General features: G+C 37.7%; 1 protein-coding gene across 2 annotated transcripts in view; it reads right to left on the reverse strand.

Moving 5' to 3' along the window:
• PITPNB (phosphatidylinositol transfer protein beta) overlaps positions 1-20,891 on the reverse strand; it is a 61,394-nt gene that overhangs the window by 39,638 nt on the left and 865 nt on the right. For both annotated transcript variants that reach the window (XM_082355617.1, XM_082355618.1), the window contains exons 2-7: positions 16,925-16,955; positions 13,984-14,129; positions 4,127-4,218; positions 3,452-3,459; positions 2,852-2,926; positions 1,168-1,251 (exon numbers count right to left, since the gene is read on the reverse strand). In XM_082355617.1, the coding sequence (XP_082211743.1) occupies positions 1,168-1,251; positions 2,852-2,926; positions 3,452-3,459; positions 4,127-4,218; positions 13,984-14,129; positions 16,925-16,955 (436 nt within the window). The remainder of the gene's footprint in view (positions 1-1,167; positions 1,252-2,851; positions 2,927-3,451; positions 3,460-4,126; positions 4,219-13,983; positions 14,130-16,924; positions 16,956-20,891) is intronic.

Consider the following 20,891-nt stretch of genomic DNA (forward strand, 5'->3'; position numbering starts at 1 on the left):
ATTCATTTCTAAGGATAAAAAAGTCCAATATAACGTCAGAGGTGGAAATATCACTAAAACTGAAATAACTTCAAATCACAGCATGACTAAAATTTAAGAATTTCTATGACAAGAGTTCCTTATCAGTGCTCACACTTCTTATCGGGGAGGGGGCCCTAAACAGAACAGGACCTGGCCTAGCAGAGGGTCACTGCTGGCAGTCCCAACCCCAGTGATTTCTGAAAAAAGGTCGAACCTTTGTTTTTGAAAGCTTACCTTTCAATTTCAATGGCAAAACCAGACATTTATTATTTGGGTTATTTCTGTTCAGCTTACAACACTGCTCAAGTTCAGGGAATAAGCACAAAAATGAAATGGAAAGGGATCCTAACTGAATGTGCCGTGCTTTGCCATGACAAACCAAGGGGTGCCACTCTTACTGCAAAGCTTTAGTTCTCTAGACTAGCAGGAAGAGGGCCACTGGTTATTTTAGCACGTAAAAAATCCACAACTGTACCCCACACACTATAAGAACTGAGTTAACATTTATAAACTGGGGCAAAGTAATAACAAGGGTCTTAATTGCTGGGGTTGGGGGGAGGGGGGCAGTGATTGGTGAGGAGTAAGGGTCCTTACTTTTTGGGAAAACATTTTTTTTAAATTAAGTCAAAAGTCTAGAGTACAAATAATTACATCCAGTAAGACTCAAAAGAGAAAGCTACACAACTGTTAGACTGGGATATTCTACCATCAACCATTTCCCACAAATGACAACTTTAGCCCTGAATTACTGAAAATTTGTATGTAAATTAAATTTTTGCTTTCTTAATCAGACTTTAAACGTATAAGGGACCCATGGTATTTAAAGAAGCTCAAGAGAAAATTCTTTTGTAAAATAATGTTATTTTTTTCCCCCCCAATGAAAACAAACTCCTATGTATATCCTGGGTATACTGGGATTTCTCAGAGGGATCACCTGTGCAAAGGTGAAATCTGCACAAAAAAACAAATCACCTTCTCTCTTATTCTCTGATCTCTTTCGCTGCTCTGATCTCTTTTTGGACCCAGACCTAAGTTCCAGGCTTATGTCAGTGTAGAAAGGTAGGTCATAACAGAAAAAAAATAGAACAATTTTTAGATGTAAAAGGCAACAGGTTAAAACGTCATCGAGTTGTACATCATACTTACTGCTGGTTCAACTTGACTTCGATCAGCAATATCTATGTGGACAATTTCAACAGTTTTCCATGTGTTCGGATCTAAACCGTGTACCTATATATGACAAAGAGAAAGGAAACAAAGCAAACTGTTAGGCAAAACTACTACACTTACATACATAATCTTTTATCTTTAGACTCTCGGAGTACATTATGAGGAATAAAAAAAATCCAAATTGCTATTTCATTAAATTAGTTGTCTGAAGGCTGGAGGGATCTCAAAATCGTTTACCTCTGTAACCCCAAATAATAAGTGGGGACGGGGGAGGGGGAGAGGGAAGAGGATAATGCCAAATTAACAGAAATCTGTCACCATTATTTTCTGGTAGCCCTTAGAGATGATTTATACAAAAAATGTACCTGACCTATGTTTAACCCAAATGGTACATGACAAAGTCCTTGTAACCTCTAAGTCCTAGACAAACAGAAGGTGACACTATAATTACATTTTAAGAGGCTGCACTGTATGGTCTAAATCCTCTCCTGTATTTGATTATCCTAAAGCTATTCAGTTTCAGTAGGATGTCAATTCCTCTATACCTCATATGTTGTTCAATCATTTATTTCTGAAACTCCATCTACGAACCCATAAAGAACTGTTTAAAAACTGCCAAAGATACGCCCATGTGAAAACTAAAAATGGCAAATTAAATCATACAGGCTAAAGCATACCAAAATACCTCATTTCGACTCTAAATTTTAGAGCTACTGTTAAAAAAAAAAAACAAAACATGAAAAGTCAAATGATCATCTCGAAGAAAAACTCAAGTCAAATACTACAAATTATCATTAAAGTTCTACTGATTGGCACCAGTAACATTAAAGCACAGGAAGAAAAGAATCTACCACAATTACCATAAACTTACTTTCCCATAACAGCCTATCGTAAGGTTGGAACGGTAGTTCTCAAACTGGAATGCCCACCAGAAAATAGACTGCTGGACCCCATTTCCCGAGATTCTGATTCAGTGGGTATGCAGTGAGGCCTGAGCACCTGCATTTCTAACAAGTTCCCAGATGCTGCTGCTGGTCCAGAGACCACACCTTTGAGAACCACTGGGCCAGGGCATCAACCTATACCAGATGCCCTCCCAAGTTCCCTGCCAAACCTTACCAAGTTAATGAGTCTTAACTGAGTCTTAACTGATTTTTTGGTAATTTACTTTAGGGATAAATGTGCACCAATTTGTAAAAGGCAGGAGCTTGTCAACATTTCTGTAAATCAGTCAGAGTACCTTCTCCCTCCCGCCTTTTGGCCATTTCTCTGAAATCAACCCATATTCCAGCAAAATGGAATGGAGGTGAAAATTAAAGCAATCAATTTTGCTACGAAGAGCAGCTCTGGCAAATACAGAGATGAAAAGATGGAAAAAATTATCTGTGAATTTTTATCTATGCTCTCCCTCTCCCAGGTAAAGAGAGTTGCTGATAAAAACAGCAACCTCACCAAAGTCCACTCACACACCAGGGCAAGGGACTGACAAGGAGGCCCATTTGTTTCTGGCTGCGTGCTTGCCTCACCGCAATCTGACACACCCCCGGGTGTGGCCAGGTGCCCATCTAAGGCAGGTGGCATCACTTTGGTGATGACAAAATGACTACAGTATTCCCATTTCCAGGGCCTTCTACACTGAAAGCCCAGAGTCAAAACTTACATTTTCTAATGTTCCCAAGTCTGGTTTGTGCCATGTTTCAATTTTAATGAAGAAATCATCTTTCATATATTCATTCTGCAGAAAACACAACAGCAAAATGATAGTGATCTTTCACTGGTTCTTGGGGCTCATGTCTGCAGGAGCTTTCCCCAGCACAAGTATCCATGCTTTGACTCTATAGGAAGACTGACATAGGAACACTGATCCTCAAGTGACAAAGAATCATGAGCTGCCTACTTTTACAGACTTGTCAGGCAAACCAATTGCTGCATGCTTTTAAATAATGTAAACAACCCTGCTTGTCATGCAGCACACAGGGCTAATATTAAAGAAGCTGTGAGGTTTGGCGAGTGAATCTGGCATTCAAAGGAAGTAGCAGAAGCAAAATAAAGTGAATAGGGAGATTTTTGAGGCAAGGCTGGAAAGAGCCCCTTAACAACGGAGCACGAGGTGGAGAGTGAGCTGGTGCCAGGAGCATCGAGGAGGAGCCGTGCAGCAGTGGGCAGTTTTAAGAAAAAAGCAAGAAACAGTTGAAAATATTACTATGTAAAGCAAAGTTTAAAGATGAAGAGTATGTGACACAAAAATAGTTTTACTCACCGTTACAACTGAGGCATAACGAACAGGTAGGCGACAAAAGGGAGAAAATGTCAGAATATTAATCGGAGCCAAAATAGTCTGTCACAATATTTAATGTCACAAAGATTAAACTACCTGCCAACACAGAACATTTGGTTTATATTTGCAAAACACAACTTCTAAACAGTGATACTATAGGATACTTTAGATTGTGGAATCAATAATCTAATTTTAAAACAATGGTAAAAGAATAATGTCACAAAAGCAAAACATCATTTATAAGGCGAGCTTAGCAAACAAGAGGAAACGTGCAAGGAGTCTGTGCGTCACAGCCCCCTCTACTGTGCGGCAATACAAGTAAAGTACTGCTGAAACCACAGCAAATGACACTGTGCATGAGAATGACCTTTCTTTAAGGTTTCTGTATTCCTTTTATTTGCTCCCCCGTGGAGCCTGCTTGGTCAATGGAGGACCTCAAGGTGCCTGTCATCTAGGAATGAACACGTGTCCCTCACTAGGGCCTGCGGGCGGGAGCCAGCGCAGCTGCTTCTCTGCCACAGTGAGTGCAGTGACTCCCCGAGAACCCAAAGAAGGCCTTGCTTCGTGTCACCCTTCTCTAAGGCGCGGGCACCACAGTCCCTTTCCTCATTAGCCGCAGGGTAGAAGGGTGAAACGGTTTCTGGGAACCAGACTTACTTGTTCTACAGTAGGGGTATGCGTTCCAGGCTTTCTCGTGAAACACCAAGGAGCCCTCGGGAGCAATCATCCTCACGAATGCAGGGACTTTGCTTTGAGGAGAGAAATACTGGGTATATTTTCAACAGCACCATTAATTCTTTGTTGGCTGCTATCAGACTGCTTCAAAGAGTACTCAAATATAAAATTATTGTAAAAACAATGAAATGATTAAGAATGTGTTTAACCAAACAGAGGGTTGTTTTTTAAAATAGAAGCAATTCTTTCTTATGGCTTTTGCCCTACTCCCCTAATATGAGATCTAAGGGTTAACTGAAGCTATTCAACCTGCACATAATACAACACAGAAGTTCTCTCCTGCAGTTTAGACTACACCACATTGTTTCTTAATGCAGTATATAGTCGCCAAAGATGACGACTCTGAATAAAAGTCCTTTAATACATTTTACAGAATAAACTTAAAGAAAATGATAATGTGAAGGATCCATGTAGAGAGTAAGATATTCAAATATGTTCAAGTATAAAATTTTGTAGACTTGGGAAATGAATGTTAATTGCTGCCTCAAGTATGGTCAGAGTAGACTGGTTAAGTATGTAATTAATACATGATAAGTTTCTGCAAATTCATGAGATAATCAGGAAAGATTCCAACAGACAAATGGGCAAAGGACATCCACAGACATACCACAAACAGAAAACACAACTGGTTAACAAACAGGGAAAATCAGTTTTATCAGTCTTCAAAGCAGTGCAAATGAAATGACCATTTTACTGATTGGTACCTACGGTACAGAAAGCAGTTTTACATGCACAGGCTTTCCACAGGTTGGATTCAAATCCCAACATCACCACTTAGAAGCTGTGTGACCTGGGGCATATTACTTGGCGCTCTTAACTTCCTCCTGTGTTGAACGGAGTTCATACTATCTACTCTGCAGGGTTATTGAGAGGATTCCATCAGATAGTATCTGTAATGTGTTTAGCAATGGCGCAGTGCAATGAGAGCTCACTAAATGGTGGTTATTGCTTTTTAATTATAATTTGACATGCAGCTGGGTGCTTTCACATGCCTTTCTTCACTTTAATCCCTCAATAACACTATGAGTTAAGCATTAATTCATTATTTCATGTAACCATTTAAGTGGCTGAATAACTGTATGTCAAAATGATATCCTCCAACTTGAAGCCCTGCGTATATTTTTTCCATCAGAGCTGCTTTCTGACAACTTTCAAGCACAACTTAATTTCCTAAACTAAGAGAAAGAACAAACTAAAGATACATGAGACCCAGAGAGGACTGCTAGCCCCATAGTAAGATTGAGCAGTTGACCAAAGATATTCCTATGCTGAATTTTGGAGACTAAGCAAGGTAGATGGAATGAACCCCACACCAGCCAGAGAGCTGCGCAGCTACAGTAGTGTGGACAGTCCTTTCCTTGCCTCTGCTGTACCAAGAACGGTACAGTTTAGGAATTCCCTACAGTTTAACTCACTTGATTTAATATGCATCTTAAAAAAATGCCATAACTATTAAATGCCTTGTTTACAGACAGATGAAATAAATGTATTCCAACCAAAAAAAAAACAAACAAAAAAAGACAGGATACATGAAAATAATATCACATTAAAAGTCAAGGAATCTCTAAGCAGTCCAAATTATTTCTTCCATTGCTAAAAAACTGGAACCAAAACTCCTTTAAATGTAGGAGAGGTCTAATCAGGGTATAACATAATACATATGGGGAATTTTTTATAATACTAGCTACAAGATTACCTGTCATCTGAGAGAATGACAAACAGATTATATCAGTGGTTCACTTGGTCAACTTAGAAAAAGGCAGGAGAAAAATAGCTGTGTACCAGCTCAGAAACATACTCTTAACTATTCTATTTATTCCTATAGTGCCCAATATTCTAAAAAACCTTAATATTCATCAAGTTTTAAAATTTGCTGACACAAACAAGAAAATTGGCAGTCAGTTACTGAAGGCCAGCATGAGCCAAATCTGTAAGGAAGTTTTAGTATTTCATCATCTTGCTTCCAAATGCCTATTGTCTTATTTCCAGCATGCTTTTTCTACCATGCGAATTCCAATTCATTTTATGTTTTGACTTAGTTAAAAACAACCAAACCTTTGAGCTAGTTTTGTTTCAAATTTCCTGGTTTTTTACGTTTAACATGAGAACATTAACATACATCTCTCCTCAATGAATCTGACTAAATTTAGGGAAAATGTATAAATGGAGAAAATAAAACTGAATTTCACTTCTACTTTAAAGGAGAGGAATTTTCATTAATGGCAACTTTAATATATTCCTAACAAGGCAGGTCAAGTGTGCCATTCGTACACAACTGAAAGCATATACCTTGTTTTCCACCTCAGTATCACTTAGGAAGTCGCTTTAGTAACATGCAGGAAACTCTGTTTTGGAAGCTTAGAGTCTCAGAAAAGGGACAAATATTAACCAAATTAGCAAAATAGAGCTAGACCTTCAAAAACAAACAAATTAAAAAGGACATTCCTCCTCTTATTCCCCCAAACTAGTCACAAAATGTTGTCCTCTCATGATAAACCAACATTCATGATAGTGCTTACCTCAAGGTAAACACATCTCGGTTTCAGAGTTTAAGAGTTAGCCATACTATAATGTCCAGATGCACAAAGGTACTTTGCCAATACACAGCCCTTCCCCTACCCCATCTCTGAATACAAAATAAGAATACTTAACTTCAGGGTAAAATTCAACTGAAGTGTTTTATCAGTTGTGTTATCAATATTAAGATCTAACCTCAATATACCAATGGTTGTGAACCTGTCTGTTGTGCAGTAAGACAACTTCGTCATAGTTGCAGAAGAAAACAAAGGGCTTATATGATTTAAAAGATACATAATAAATGACCATTGTGTACACTGAACTTCTGATGTAGGAGCTTTTTTAAAAAATCTTGTTCCTGAGATAAATAATACTTGGGAAATCATTTCAAACTGCACTTTTTCCAATGAAATGTTTGCATCTTCTTGTAGACAAAACGAACAAAACTGTTCAAAGTTCCATTTTTCCATCCTTCTCCATCCTACTGTGGATAAACATCAAAATGTAGAAAAACACAGGGAAGAATGCGAAGACTACATTAATTGCCATAAATAAAGTAATCTTTCATCTTATAATCAACTAAAATATACCTTAAAGACACTGGAGACCTCATTCATTCATTCACTCAAGTATTTACTGCCTGTCCATTTTGCCAGGGACCATGTACATAATGGTGTACAAATAGGGACAATTCTTACCCAGAGCTCACCTTCCAGGGAGGGAAACAGAAAACAGGCCAGCAAACAACAAATGACAATGAAAATTACCTTTCCTGAAGGCTATGAGTTTTAAGGAACATGGCAGGGGGCAAGTGAGTACCTGCGGCAAGGGTGCTCAGAAAGGCCTCCCTGAGGAAGTGACACTACAGTGGCGACTGGAGGGTGCAGAGGGCCAGCTACATGAAGAGACAGCGAACACCAGAGCAGGCAGAGGGACCAAAGGTCCTAAGATAGCAAAAGATCTGGTCTGCTTGGGCCACTCGGGAGGCCTCCAGCACGGCGAGACTGTAGTGAACAAAGAACAAAGGAATACAAGACAAGGATGATGAGGTGGCAGGGTGCACACAGATCACATGGGGCTCCTCTCACAGGCCTAAGAGTTTGGATTTTATTCTTTGTATGATGGGAAGCGACTGAAGGCTCTAAGGAGGGGAATGACACAACGTGATTTAAGTTTTAATATCATTCTGGCTTTGTGTGGAAAATTAAATGGAGTGGGCAAGAATGGACGGCAGCAAAAGTTAACTAAAAATGGATTAAAGAGCTAAATGAAAGAGCTGAACGTATAAAATTCTTAGAAAAAAACATAAATTGAATGTCAAAATTAGAAGCTTTTTAAGCCTCAAAGGATATAAGAAAATGAAAAGACAACTCACAAATGGGGGAAAAATACTGCAAATCATGTATCTGATAGGAGACTAGTATCCAGAATATACGAAGAACTCTTACAATAAAAAACCAACCCAATTTAAAAATGGGTAAAAGATTTGAACAGATATTTCTCCAAAGATCTACAAATGATCAATAAGCATATGAGAAGATGCTCAACATCATTAATCAGCAGGGAAATGCAAATCAAAACTACAATGAGATAGTACCTCATGCCCATTAGTATGGCTGCCATTAAAAAAAAAAATTCCAAAAATAACAAGCGTTGGCAGTGATGTGGAGAAAATGGAGCCTTCATACACTGTTGTTGGGAATGTAAGATGGTACAATCACTTTGGAAAACTGTCTGGCACTTCTTCAAAAAGTGAGGAGTTACCGTATGCAATTCCAATTGTAGGTACATGTACATGTGTATGTACATACCCAAGAGAAATGAAAACATGTGTTCACAGAGAAACTTGTACACAAATGTTCATAGCAGCATTATTTATAACAGTCAAAAGAATGAAGAGCAAGAGATGAACGCAGGGAGGCAACCGGAGAAATCTGAGAGACATGGAGCTTGCATTAACACAATGGTGCTAGAGATGGAAGAAAGGGAGAGATTGAAGGGGGAAAAAATTAAAAACTGACTTAAAATTCCCCAATTTGTGGGAAAGGAATAAAATAGCCAGACACAAATTGAATAACTTCTGGAAGGTATAACAAGACTCTAAAATTCAAGAGAATTATAAAAAACAAAAGGAGAAAGAAGTATTTTTCACAGAATAAAAGGAAAGTAGGAATGAGAAATGAAATATAACATAAAGAAGAAACTACATTGGAAAATGTCTGACATTCTTCTGAAATAGGATCACTCCTGATGTAGAAAACTTTGAACTATGCAAATCTTAAGACTCAGGCCTATATACAGAGAAAAAAAGTTATGTGTTGACAGCTAATTCTTGACTGAAGAACGAATTACTCTATTTGGCTGATATTTATTAATTTCTTACTTACTATACTTACTCAGTGATGCTCATATCTCTGTGAAACATCATATGTAATCAACCTTTGCATTCTCAGATGATTTAAACTTCTCATTTTTAAACACGAACATAACTTAAGTTCCTGGCAAATGACTCTTGTTGCTTACAAAAATGAGCTCTTAACTTGAACCACATGAAACTTTTAAACAATGATTTTCAATAAAACTTCTGCTTCAACCTTTGAGGAACGAGGCCATTTTGGAGCTGGTAAAGCTTTATGAATTCTCCATCATCCAGGACTGACTGAAGTTGGCTAGATTAGAATGCTTATGGGGAATAAAAAACAGTAATGCTGATTTTCCCCAAGAAGGAAGAGAAAACAATAGCAAAAGGATTGGTCAATGTGTCTGTATGATGTCTCAGCACAGCTGCAAGTTTTTCTCTGAAATACCATCTTAAAAGCTGCACCACATTTCCTTGACCAGCTTCAGAATTCTTCAACCAATAAATTCTGTCTCCCCTCCCCACCATCCACTATTAAGTGTATATTAAACAACCTTAGGAAACGTCCTCAAACTTTTTTGGCAAACAGGGTAAACAACAAGACAAATATGTATGCGTACAGAAATACCTGATTAGGTGTCAAATGGAGAAGTGACAAAAAGTGATGGTGTTTAGGGAAGAAAGATCAATATGAATGAAAGTAGTCAAGGAATGCACGGGACAGATCTGAGCTGCGCTCAGGACACCAAGCAGGTTATGAGCGACCTGACAGAGGCAGAACAGGTCACTTCTAGAGGACAATAAAGAGACGGGCTTGCTTAGAGCCAAGGGTTTTTACTTTGGACAGAGTTATAACAATTGGAGATACATGGGTAATCTTGAGTAAGTACCTTGTTAAGTTCAACTTTATTTTGGATAAAGACTGGAGACTTTAAAGACTTAGGAGAAAATGGGGTGCGGTGAAATCCATAGTCTTGGAAGAAATTTCTCTGTAAACTCGTTTGGAGTTCACTTTAGGAAATGGAAAATTTCCTCCCACAGGGCTCAGCAGTAAAGAGAGCGATAGAGGAGCCACAATGCCTCCTGGGTTCCTGGGCTATCTCTGCTACCAAACAGCAGTGACATATCAGCCAGCTACTGAAATCTTAGTCACTGGACCTAGTTTCCTCACTAGCAAAGGCTGACATGGAGAATGAATGAGCTCCCACCTAGAGCACTTACAGTGACCAGTACACAGGAAGTACTAGATCCTCTGCTTGGAATCACAATGGGTTAACACTCACTATAAGTTATCAAAGGAAATGGAAAGAATATCATCCCATTAAGAGGACTATTACCTGAGACTCAGGGAAACCAGACATTTGAAATGTCCCTTGTGATGATCACTAAATTTTGTATTTATTTTATTTTTATGCAGGAAAAATATACTACTCCTCAACCTCTACTGTAAGGCTGGTAGCCCTGAGAACTCCTTCTTTAATGTAGCATGTTATGGATGTGTTAAATTTTGAATTTTTTAATACTTCACCAAGATTGTTTCTCAATCTTCTGGCTGAGATTAAGTGTGTATATCTTACCATGAAGTGTTTTTTGCTGAAATGGGAAAGCATACTGACCAGGGAATTCAGAGACCTCGATAACACTGGGTAAAGCAGACCTCAGAATTCAAGTGTCCCAAATGTAAAGTAAGGTGCTGGCAGCCTCAGCCAACCAACTTACCCAACAAGGTTTGCCAAGTTTGCAAGCCTATCTATCGATGCTATACAGTGACAGTGCACAGAGCACTATAGGTTTCCCAATGGAATAAATCCTGGAAAAGGGAACATATATTTCTGGACACAAATTTAACTTCCTCAGGGAGAGAGTTCTAAAACTCTCTAGGGACTGTGGGTATGTCTTCAGCATGCTGAACGGACGCCCTTGCAGGACACTGAAGTCTGATGGGGCTGTACCGCCAGCCCTGGGCCATGACTGTGGTCTTTCCTCCACAGGAAGGCCTGAGCACTTGCTGCTAAATGATTCTTTACCCTTCCATAACAGTTATCCTGGGGCTACTGTGCTTTCAGTATGACACTGATAACTTGAGTGTGGACGTGTGATTGCCCTTGCTCCATGACCTCCCCCACAGGACCACAGTGACAGTGGGTCCCTGTTTTGTCTTTATTAACGGACAGCTTTTTATTGTTTTTCATTACCACCAGAGTGGCTATTATCTGCCACACTGTCTGAGATCCATTACTGCCACCTTTCCTTCTTCCCTTTCCTGTCTCATGCCTCTCCAGGCTTCCATCCAGAACTGCCATCTCGGTGTGACAAGGCCAGCCTTCTATGAGCATCAAATAGTCCTCACCATCTGATCAGACCCCATCTCACCCTTCTCATGGGGCACCTGTGCTCATCAGCCCAGGCCCTTGAGACTGTGACTTGTGACCAAAAGAGCATGGGATTAGAAATCAGAGAATCCAAGCTCAGTCTCCATCCCACCACTTACTAGCTGTGTGACTTCGAGTAAATATGAAACTTAGTGTCTTCTTATGTATAATGTGTATACTGCCCATGTCTCAGGACTGCAATGAGGACTAAAGGAGTGCATGAAAGGGTGAAACCAAAGGGTACTGTGGAATGATTTCAGCTCCTTCAAGGAATGAAGAAGCAGCTCCAGAAGCCATACTGTGCTGGGAGGCTGGCCTCCAGAGCCAAGGTTTTCCTTTATTTAATCGCCTGAAAGGAATTCCGAACCTCATCCCAATAATCCCTCCAGAATAATAATATCTCTTGCACTAACCATATTTATACAGCCCTCTTGAACTTAACAGATCCTTTATGTATGGCTGGAGTGTCACCTAAATCAGATATTTCAAAATTAATATTTATCATTCTTTACTTTCTCATTAAACAAAAATACAGAAGAGTAAAATAAATTTAAATCACCCATAACTCCACCACCAAGGGAAAAACATTCTTAACATTTTAATGCATCTCTTTCTAGGCGTTTTTCTGATTGATTTTTAAAATTATATACAACATATTATTTATGTCCAAATTTAGCAACTGGTCTTTTCCATGTAATAATATATCAAACATTTTCTCAATATTCCAACTCTTAGTTTTCAAAGAAAGGATATTTTGAATCTATTTCAAGTTTATATGGACATCATAGACCAAAAGAAAATTTTATATATCAAATTTTTTGGTTTATTTTAGATGCTCCAGAGAGTCAGAGAGTTGAATGTTTATAATAAAGGGAGTTTTTATATATTGGTAAAATTCAATTAATGAGTAAATGTAAAATGCTAGAAAAGTAAGCTGAGTAAGCTGAGTAAACATAAGTAAATTCAATACTACAAATATTATATAGGTTATACCATCTAGAATGCTAAAATTCTCTCAAATGGCACATTTTTAGATATGCTTAAGGTGCTAACAAATTAACAGAAACCATGAATAACACAGTCTTTATGGATAATTGATTAATCAAAGTTATTGCCTTCATTCAAACCTGCATCAGAAACAAAGAAATGCTGTGTTCTAAGCGAAAATAAAAGTAAAATTTAAGGTTCTACGAAGTGATGACCCACTTTATATTCATGTGTCATTATAAATGAAGCAATAGCCCCAAACTGAGAAAACATGAAAAATACTAATCATCACAGCTTATCTGCAACTTTAAAAAGCTCTATAAAACCCTGGCATTAATCAACATGAAGAGAAGAAAGCCAAGAGCAGAGCAGATTCCCTCTTCCTTTTATAAACTGGGGACACTACTGACAAAAAAAGACTCTTAAAAACCATTACTGATCTTTCGCCCTTGGATAAATATTGGTATGCATTTTCTATTTTAAAATATTTATGCCAAAGACAGAGATTAGACTACCAAACTTAGGAGAAGGTGCAAAAGAACTTCTGCAAACAAAAGAGATAAAAACAATGAACAAAGGATTTGAAGGGTCAAGTCACACAGGAAGTTCAAAAGGCCAAATTAATATGAAAAGACATTCAACTTCACTAATAAAGAAATGCAAATTTAAACAAGGGGCTATTTTTTGTGTATCAAATTGGCAAAAATTAAAAAGATAGAAAAATATGGGAAAACGAATGTTCTCAAACTCTTGGAAGGCAATCTGGCAATCATATCAAAATTTTAAAAGAGCATGGACTTCCAGCAATCCTACTGTAATGAATTTCTCCTAGAGAAATAGTAACCTAAGGCATAAAGACTTACAGAAATACTATCTGTAACAGACAAAAAGGAAAATACCTAAAACGCCTAAATCAACTTACCATTTAGAGAATGGTTAAGTAAACTATGCTTATGTCCACATCAAGAAATTTTACTCAGCTTTAAAAAGAATGGAAAGGGCATTAAATAATAACAACATGAAAGGATGCTCGTGATATATCACTGCATGAAAATTAATGCAAAGTGCATAGCCATATGTATGGTATGATCCCATTTGCTGTGGGAAACAATAAATGATACAAGTGACATATTTCTATGTTTTTTAAAAACTTATTTGAATATGTATACAAAATGATCTGTAAGCATAAACTCTAGGCTGTTTCTAGTTTCTCTCTGGAGTTATGGGTATGTGATGACGTGAGATGGGGACTAAGTTTTTAATTTATAATCTTCTGTTTGAATTTTTTAATAAGCAGACAGATCACTTTATAATTTAAAAATAACTAATAAAGGGGGAGAAACACTCTCAAAAAATTAAAATGCAACATATTAGCACGATGAAAAAAAAATTTTAGGGGGGGGGGTCACATTAAAATTTTTTTAAAGCACCTCATCACATCTACTAGTGAGTTAGGTAGTTAAATACTGAATAAGTAGGCTGGGTAGTTAAAGCGTGATTGTTTAATATGATGACTAAGCACCAAATGTGAACACCCTGCTTACCTCTTCAGGTGATAAATTTTGTGTGTATACTGTCCCTTTTCTCCATCTTTTTCATAAGGTTCATTCTTTAAGACTTCAATTCCTTCTCCACCGCCAGTCTCATTCTTACTGGCTTCTGCAACAGAGTAAAGCTGCCCAACCTGATACTGAAATATCAAAGAGTACAGAATTTCAATAAGTCAGCATAAATGCAGAAACTTCCTGTGCTAAAATCTTATTGTAGATATAGAAAAGCACATCCAAACCATTTAGCACATATGTTCTATATGAAAACATGACTCAAATCATAAATCAATATGTTTAGAGAGACAAACACCAGATGATCATACAGCTTCAAGAAACTGTAATATTTTACAAGATTTCCATTATTTAAGGAAACTGTTGGTTATAAATATTCTGGTGCTTTAACATATACTACCCACTTATCAAGACATCTTGACACTTGTTTCAGTTTTTTGAATAATAAATACACATTTCTATTTTCCAAAGCATTTTCATATCTATTATACCTCACTTAGTTTCACAAACTTCTAAAGAAGGTATGGAAGGAACATAATTGTTACTTCGCCAAATAAGAAAGCTGAGCAATCAGAATACCATTCTCAATAATGAGGAGGGATATAGAGTGTAACAATAAAAGCCTGCAAGTACAAAGAACCATTACAGTCTAAATTTTAGTAGACCTCTGGGGTGTTCTTTTCCATGCTTATGTATATGACATGGCTGATTTGGCCCTTGCCCACCTAAACAGAAACAGTACTGGGTATCCAGGGTGAGAACAGTTAATTGTGAAGTTCTCCAGTAAACAGAAACTGTTTTTAAAGTATTTATAAATATCTAAGTATTACCATAAAAGGCAAGAAATTGATGATAGTGGTTTCTATTTCATTTTAAAGTGAATGAGAATTCTCAGTGGCCTTCACCAATCCCTGTGGGTGGGCAGTATTGTTCTATGCCAATCTGGAGTTTCTAATAGTTCCAACAAATGATAAAAAGCAAAGTTCTTGTGTTCTAATTTGTTCTAGTGACTCAATCATGGCATTATCTCCAGTCTCTACAAATTTGGCTAAATTTCTTCCTTCCAATGAAGACATCCTGAAGAAAGGTTTTTGTCTTTTTTAAGCATATTTTCAAAGAAAAGCTACGTCTCAAAAGTAATAATTCAAAACTAACATTTTATTTGAGGAATAAAAAAACAGGGGTGGTTGTAAGCTCAGTAAATATTCATATCTAAAAAGCCCATGGGAATATGGTGCTATCTTGCAAGTTAATTTACTTATACACACACACACACACACACACACACACACACACACACACACACACTCAATTTGGAAAGGTTTCTTAAAGGTATCAAAAAAGTTTTTGTAGAGATTTTAGACTGCAGAAAGGGCTGTCTTTTTTCTTTTGGTTTTCACGATACAACACCAGGGTTAGTCCAGTAATGCTACAATCCTTATGTCCTTCAAAATATACTTCTCAACACTGTGATATTTTGAAAACATGATTAAAATGCCTCTAGGCCAGAGGGTAAATTTGATCTTGGTCAGGAACAGAGTAACAAAAACTTACACAGAAACAACAACAGTATCCAAAAATATGATATTAATGGACTGATATTTCGCCACATGCTACTAGGCTTTCATTCTCATTTTTAAGAATAACTTAAAGACAAGAGGCATGTTTATTAAGTCCAAATATAACAAAAAGCTGAGATTATTCTGGGTGACAATACCAAGACTCAGAAACTAGCTGAAACCAAAAGAAAAATTTAACAGAAACAAATGTCAATTTCCACATTCAAGTTCAAACAATTGTACAAGTAAAGAATAGGGGTGCCTGGCTTGTCTCGAGTGTTCTAATTCACTTTAATACAGAAACCTCAGGCGCTACTGAGGTACATGCGGCTATGTTCAAGTCTACATGAAACAGTGACAGACAGCTACTCCTTTTCAGTTCCTGCATTTTATTTTTGTTCTGTCTGCCTTCTGTCAGCTGTCACATCTTAGGTTATCAGTTTGTTTTGTCCCACTTCCAATTCACTGCTTCTAATCGAGTGTCAGCTCTAGGAAAACCAGATAACCTAGGAGTGCAAGCTGTGCGCAAGTTATAGAAGGACCCAAAGGCCTTTATGGGTTTTCCTACACGTATCTTGATTTCTCAGAAGCCATCTCTGCTTTTATCCTCATTCCTGGCTATACTACAGAGAGCTACAACTGCAGAACATGCAAGTTCTGAATAAGTGATGCATTTCTGTACCATGCAGATCAAGGGAGACAATGATCTCTCACGGATCTGTGGTCAGACTGTGTTGGGAACACTTTTTCAGTTGAGAGTAACAACTACAGCACGTGCAGTGAGCGGTGAGACGAGCTGGTGAGAAAGTCTGGAGATCACATTATATTAGGCCAAATGAATGTGCTGGGAATGTTTAACCTTGTGACCTCACGCAGAGAAGATGGAACAAAAGGGCCAGGAGGAGGAGAGAGAATTGCCAAAAAATACCCTGAAAGGTCACCATGTGCAAGACAGAACAGGCTTACTTCACTTTGCTCAAGTGGAAGGAACTGTAAACAGCAGGCAAACTTTATAGGAAAGCAGATTTTGGTTTAAAGTAACGACAAATGTTTAAAATATGCAACAGTAAAAGGCTGCTTCTCCAAGCAGCAAGTGACTTAACCCTAAAGTGCCTAAATTGAGGCTGGAACCTTCTTTCTCTGGGATACTGTAGACAGAATTCCTGCACCGGACAGGAAGTTAATCTACATTCTGAGACCCTTCCAAAACAAGGCAGTGTTAACAAAAATTCATTTACAATTAATTATCTCTAACACGTCATAATTCACTCTGTCACATAAACTGCAAAGTAAAGGTAAATGAATACAATGAAAATATGTCTTTAGATTAGCGTATCAAAATAAACTATGCAAGCAAGACTTACCTCCTGAACCGAACATGGCAAAACCACACGGCTAAAAAGACAAAAGGATAGCAAATATGTTACACATGAAATAGTTGGCTTTAAAACACAGATCTCCACGATTAAAGAGTTTTCACTTTAAATCCAATGATAGCTTAGTACAAGATGTTGTTTATGGAAGAGGGTCTTTGCAATGACTACAGCTCTAAATAAGAGTTTTTAAATGGGGGAAATAAAACTACCCATTCCTGGCTCTCAACAATCACTTGCATTTAGCATCCTCATTATACCAGGACCCCAAAAACGCAGTTGTAGAGATTCTTGTGAGGAGTAAAGGAACAAGAGAAAACTCATCACTGAACATTGCAGGGTACAGGATATATTATTTGTAGACTGCCTGGTCAGGTTGCCCTTGTGAAACTTTTAGTATGGTTTCATTCTCCATCTATATATTATGCATTTTGTTTTTATGATCTTTCTCCCAGAATGCATGTCTTGAATCTCACGAATGAATGCCTCCAAAAATTGTTCCCCACTACCCAATTATTCCTCAATTTTATTGAGAAAAACAAGTAAAAGGTCCTTTAGACTTAGTAAGAAAAAACTTTACCATGGAAAATACATTGAACTTTATAAATATAACCCCTTTTCAATATAAGGTTTCTGTGTTTGATCTTGTCCAAGAGTTTGTTACTGTACATACAAAAGGACCAGTATAGAGGCATAATGCTCCTAAAGATGAATTCGAAAAAAGAAGTCTATGATGAATTATTTTATATATCAGGATATCGCATTTTATCTCCAGATTTTTACAGGGAAGTACCCTCACACTTATTTCCACAATAAGCTCTGAAAACCAAGGCCATCCCTGAATATCAAATGTCTCATGATAATAGCTGGTGTCCAAGATAGCAACTTCTTTATTTTGGCCTGGTCATTCTCAGACTTTTCCCTCCTAACCATCAAGCTACCATAGCAGTGCCATTTAAAATCTTATTTTAACTCTTCCTACTGTGAGGAGAGAAAAAAAAATATCATGGCATTCACTTCAATTTTCATTTTACAGAAAATTCCCAGTAGTTTTCCTCATTCCAACTTCTCTTCAGCTCACTTTTCACCTATTTCTCTCTCCTTAGTCTCCTCAAACAACGATGCTTGAAAGCCCACATCACCTTAATCTCCAACACGTGTAAAACACGTCTCCTGTTACTCCCTCCTCCTTGACTACTGGGGGTCACTCATCACTCTGTCTTTCTGATAATGGTCATCTAAAGACAACGAACATTCTCAAAGTCACAATGGTTACTAATTTTTATTCTCATCAAGAATAAACTTGTTATACAAAATCCTTCCATACCTAATCATTTTAGCTGTCTCCTCAGGGTACACACTAACTTGCTGTCTCAGTAACAGAAAATGAACTAGGGTGGAGGCAGGAGGAAGACTATGATACAGGCTGGGAGCATATTTTGGGAGGTACAGACAAAGATACAGTTTGGGAGCATATTTTCAGGGTCTGCAATACAATGGTAAGCAATCTATTAAATTTATTAGACAACAAGGAATCCTGGAAGGTTGTTCCAAAAGGTAAGTGACATAGCTACAGCTAACCTGAAGACGTCATCTGTAGGTGGTTAAAAACATTGAGAAGCAGGAAGGTGGGGAAAAGCCATCTTTTGAGAGGCAGGGCAAGGATGTACAAAGGTCCAAATGAGGTTGCTGGGATGCAGAGGAAATGGAAGGAAAGAACAGAAAGGAAACAGTTAAAGACTTCCCTAAAGTTTCACAAAACCAAAGAATCACTGCTGAGTAATTTTAACAACTACTCACTAGTAGGAAGATCCCTATTTTTATATACTAACACTTTCAGGGAAACTTACTTCCCAAAGTGAAAATGACTGATAAAGACATTGTGAATGAATGATGAGTCAAGTAACTTCTTCAAGATTTGCTTAAGAAAAAGTAAAAGAGAAAAGAAACAGGCTTTGACTTTGTATTATTATTCTAAAAGCAGTATTCAACTTTTAGAGCAATTTGAAATTTTTCAAACTTCTCTGAAAATCCTTCTAAAATAATTTTCCAGATCGAACTACAAATAGTTCTTTAAAACCAGGACTTCTACACTAATGGCAATTTCAGCTATTGCTTAAGCAACAACCTGAAGGGAACTCCCCAACCTGAGAAAGGTATTTCTAACCTTTTAATTCATGTCAAAAATAGATGGCATTTTTTAAGACAACAAACATCTGCCAAAGTATATTACAGTTTACCAACATCTTCACAAAGGAATGACCTATTCATTGCTCCTGACCAAAAACAATTTTAGAAAGTTGACGTGTGAGTAGGAAGAATCATTTTTTTTTTTGGACAACACTGAGTTCTTACAGTGTGCTAGACTAGATGCTGTGCGGGATACCGGTAATACTTAAATAAAGTAAGAAACAGCCTCTGACCTCAAAAAGTCTAGGAGGAAAATGGGAATTCCCTAGCGGCCCAGTGGTTAGGATTGCGTGCTTTTACTCCCAAGGGCCCAGGTTCAATCCCTGGTTGGGGAACTAAGATCCCACAAGCCACGCCTCAGCCAAAAAAAAAAAAAAAAAGTCTAGGAGGAAAAAAAAGTCTAGGGGAGACATACATGAAGAGTGAACATCAAGAAATGTAATTGTATAACTCCTCCAGAAAAAATATTACACCTTGAACACATTTCAACACTTGTTACCTTGGTACATTAAAATTTTTATAAAGAAAGTAATGATTCACAAAAAGCATAGCATGCAAATTCCCAATGAGAATTTCTTTCCATGATTTAGCCTGATACTACTCACATAACTGTCAAAGGGATCTACTGAACGCTTAATTCACATTTTAGGAGGGAGGAGATAACGAAGAAAAATGACTAGATCTATGACCTAAAATCAGTTCTGCAACACACTTGCTATGTGACTTGGGCCAAGTCAATTTCCTCCTGTCTTATTTCCTCCAGAAGTCTTAATACCTGCCACTTATCAGTTACAAAAACTTCAGAGTAATAAATGAGATAACACTTGCATGATACATTGTACAAACGACTTGGATGAAAAATTTTATAAAGCCAAAGTTCAATACTATAAGCTTTAACTGAAAATGTGTCTTTTCTCAGGATCCCTGTCACTGAATAAAGTTATAATTTTTCATTAATTTATTTAACAAATATTTATTGAACACTTACTATGTGCTGGAGACTATTCTAAGAGCTGAGGATGTGAGAGTGAGCAAAACAGATTCGTGGAGTTTACATGCAGTGAGAGAACACATCTAGTAAAATAGAAAAAATAATTATTGTGTTGCATGTTAGTGGTGATAACTGCTAATGGAGAACAATAAAACAGGGAAGGCAAACACCAAATTGGGGGGGGGGGGAGTTGCAATTAGATCTTCAGAGAGGGATTCCCTAAGGTGATATTTAAGCAAAGACCTGAAAGGAGGTGAGTTAGTGAGATGAGGGAAGAGCTCTTCATGCAGAGGGAACAGCAAGCAGAAAGGCCCTGAACTGAACTTTCCCTGGAGTAGTGGAGGAACAGCAAGAAAACTCGTGAGCTTGGAATGGGCAAGGGAAGGGCAGTAACTGAAATCACAGCACAAAATAGTGTTAAGACCTCCTAGGCTATAGTAAAGGCATTGGCTTTTATTCTCAGTGAGATGTGAGATAAGGAGTCTAAAGGATTTTAAGCAGAGAAGCGACACGAGTGACTTTTTAAAAGAAGTTTGAGAACTAACACTAAAAATAAGCTGTCCGGAGTTAGCTAAATTAAGCCAAGAATTTTAAGAGTTTAAAATCAAAAGAGCATTTGAAAAACCCAAGAACGGGCCACACTCGAAATCCCTAGTTGCCCAAGAGATGCTGACAACACGAACCAGCTGTGACAGCTGAACATTCCCTACCAACCAGATTTCCTGTGATATTCACAATCCCTGCCGGTAGGAAATGCCGTAACTTTTCAACAAAACC

The sequence above is a fragment of the Balaenoptera borealis genome (assembly GCF_965194805.1).
Source record: "Balaenoptera borealis genome assembly, chromosome: 14".
NCBI lineage: Eukaryota > Metazoa > Chordata > Mammalia > Artiodactyla > Balaenopteridae > Balaenoptera > Balaenoptera borealis.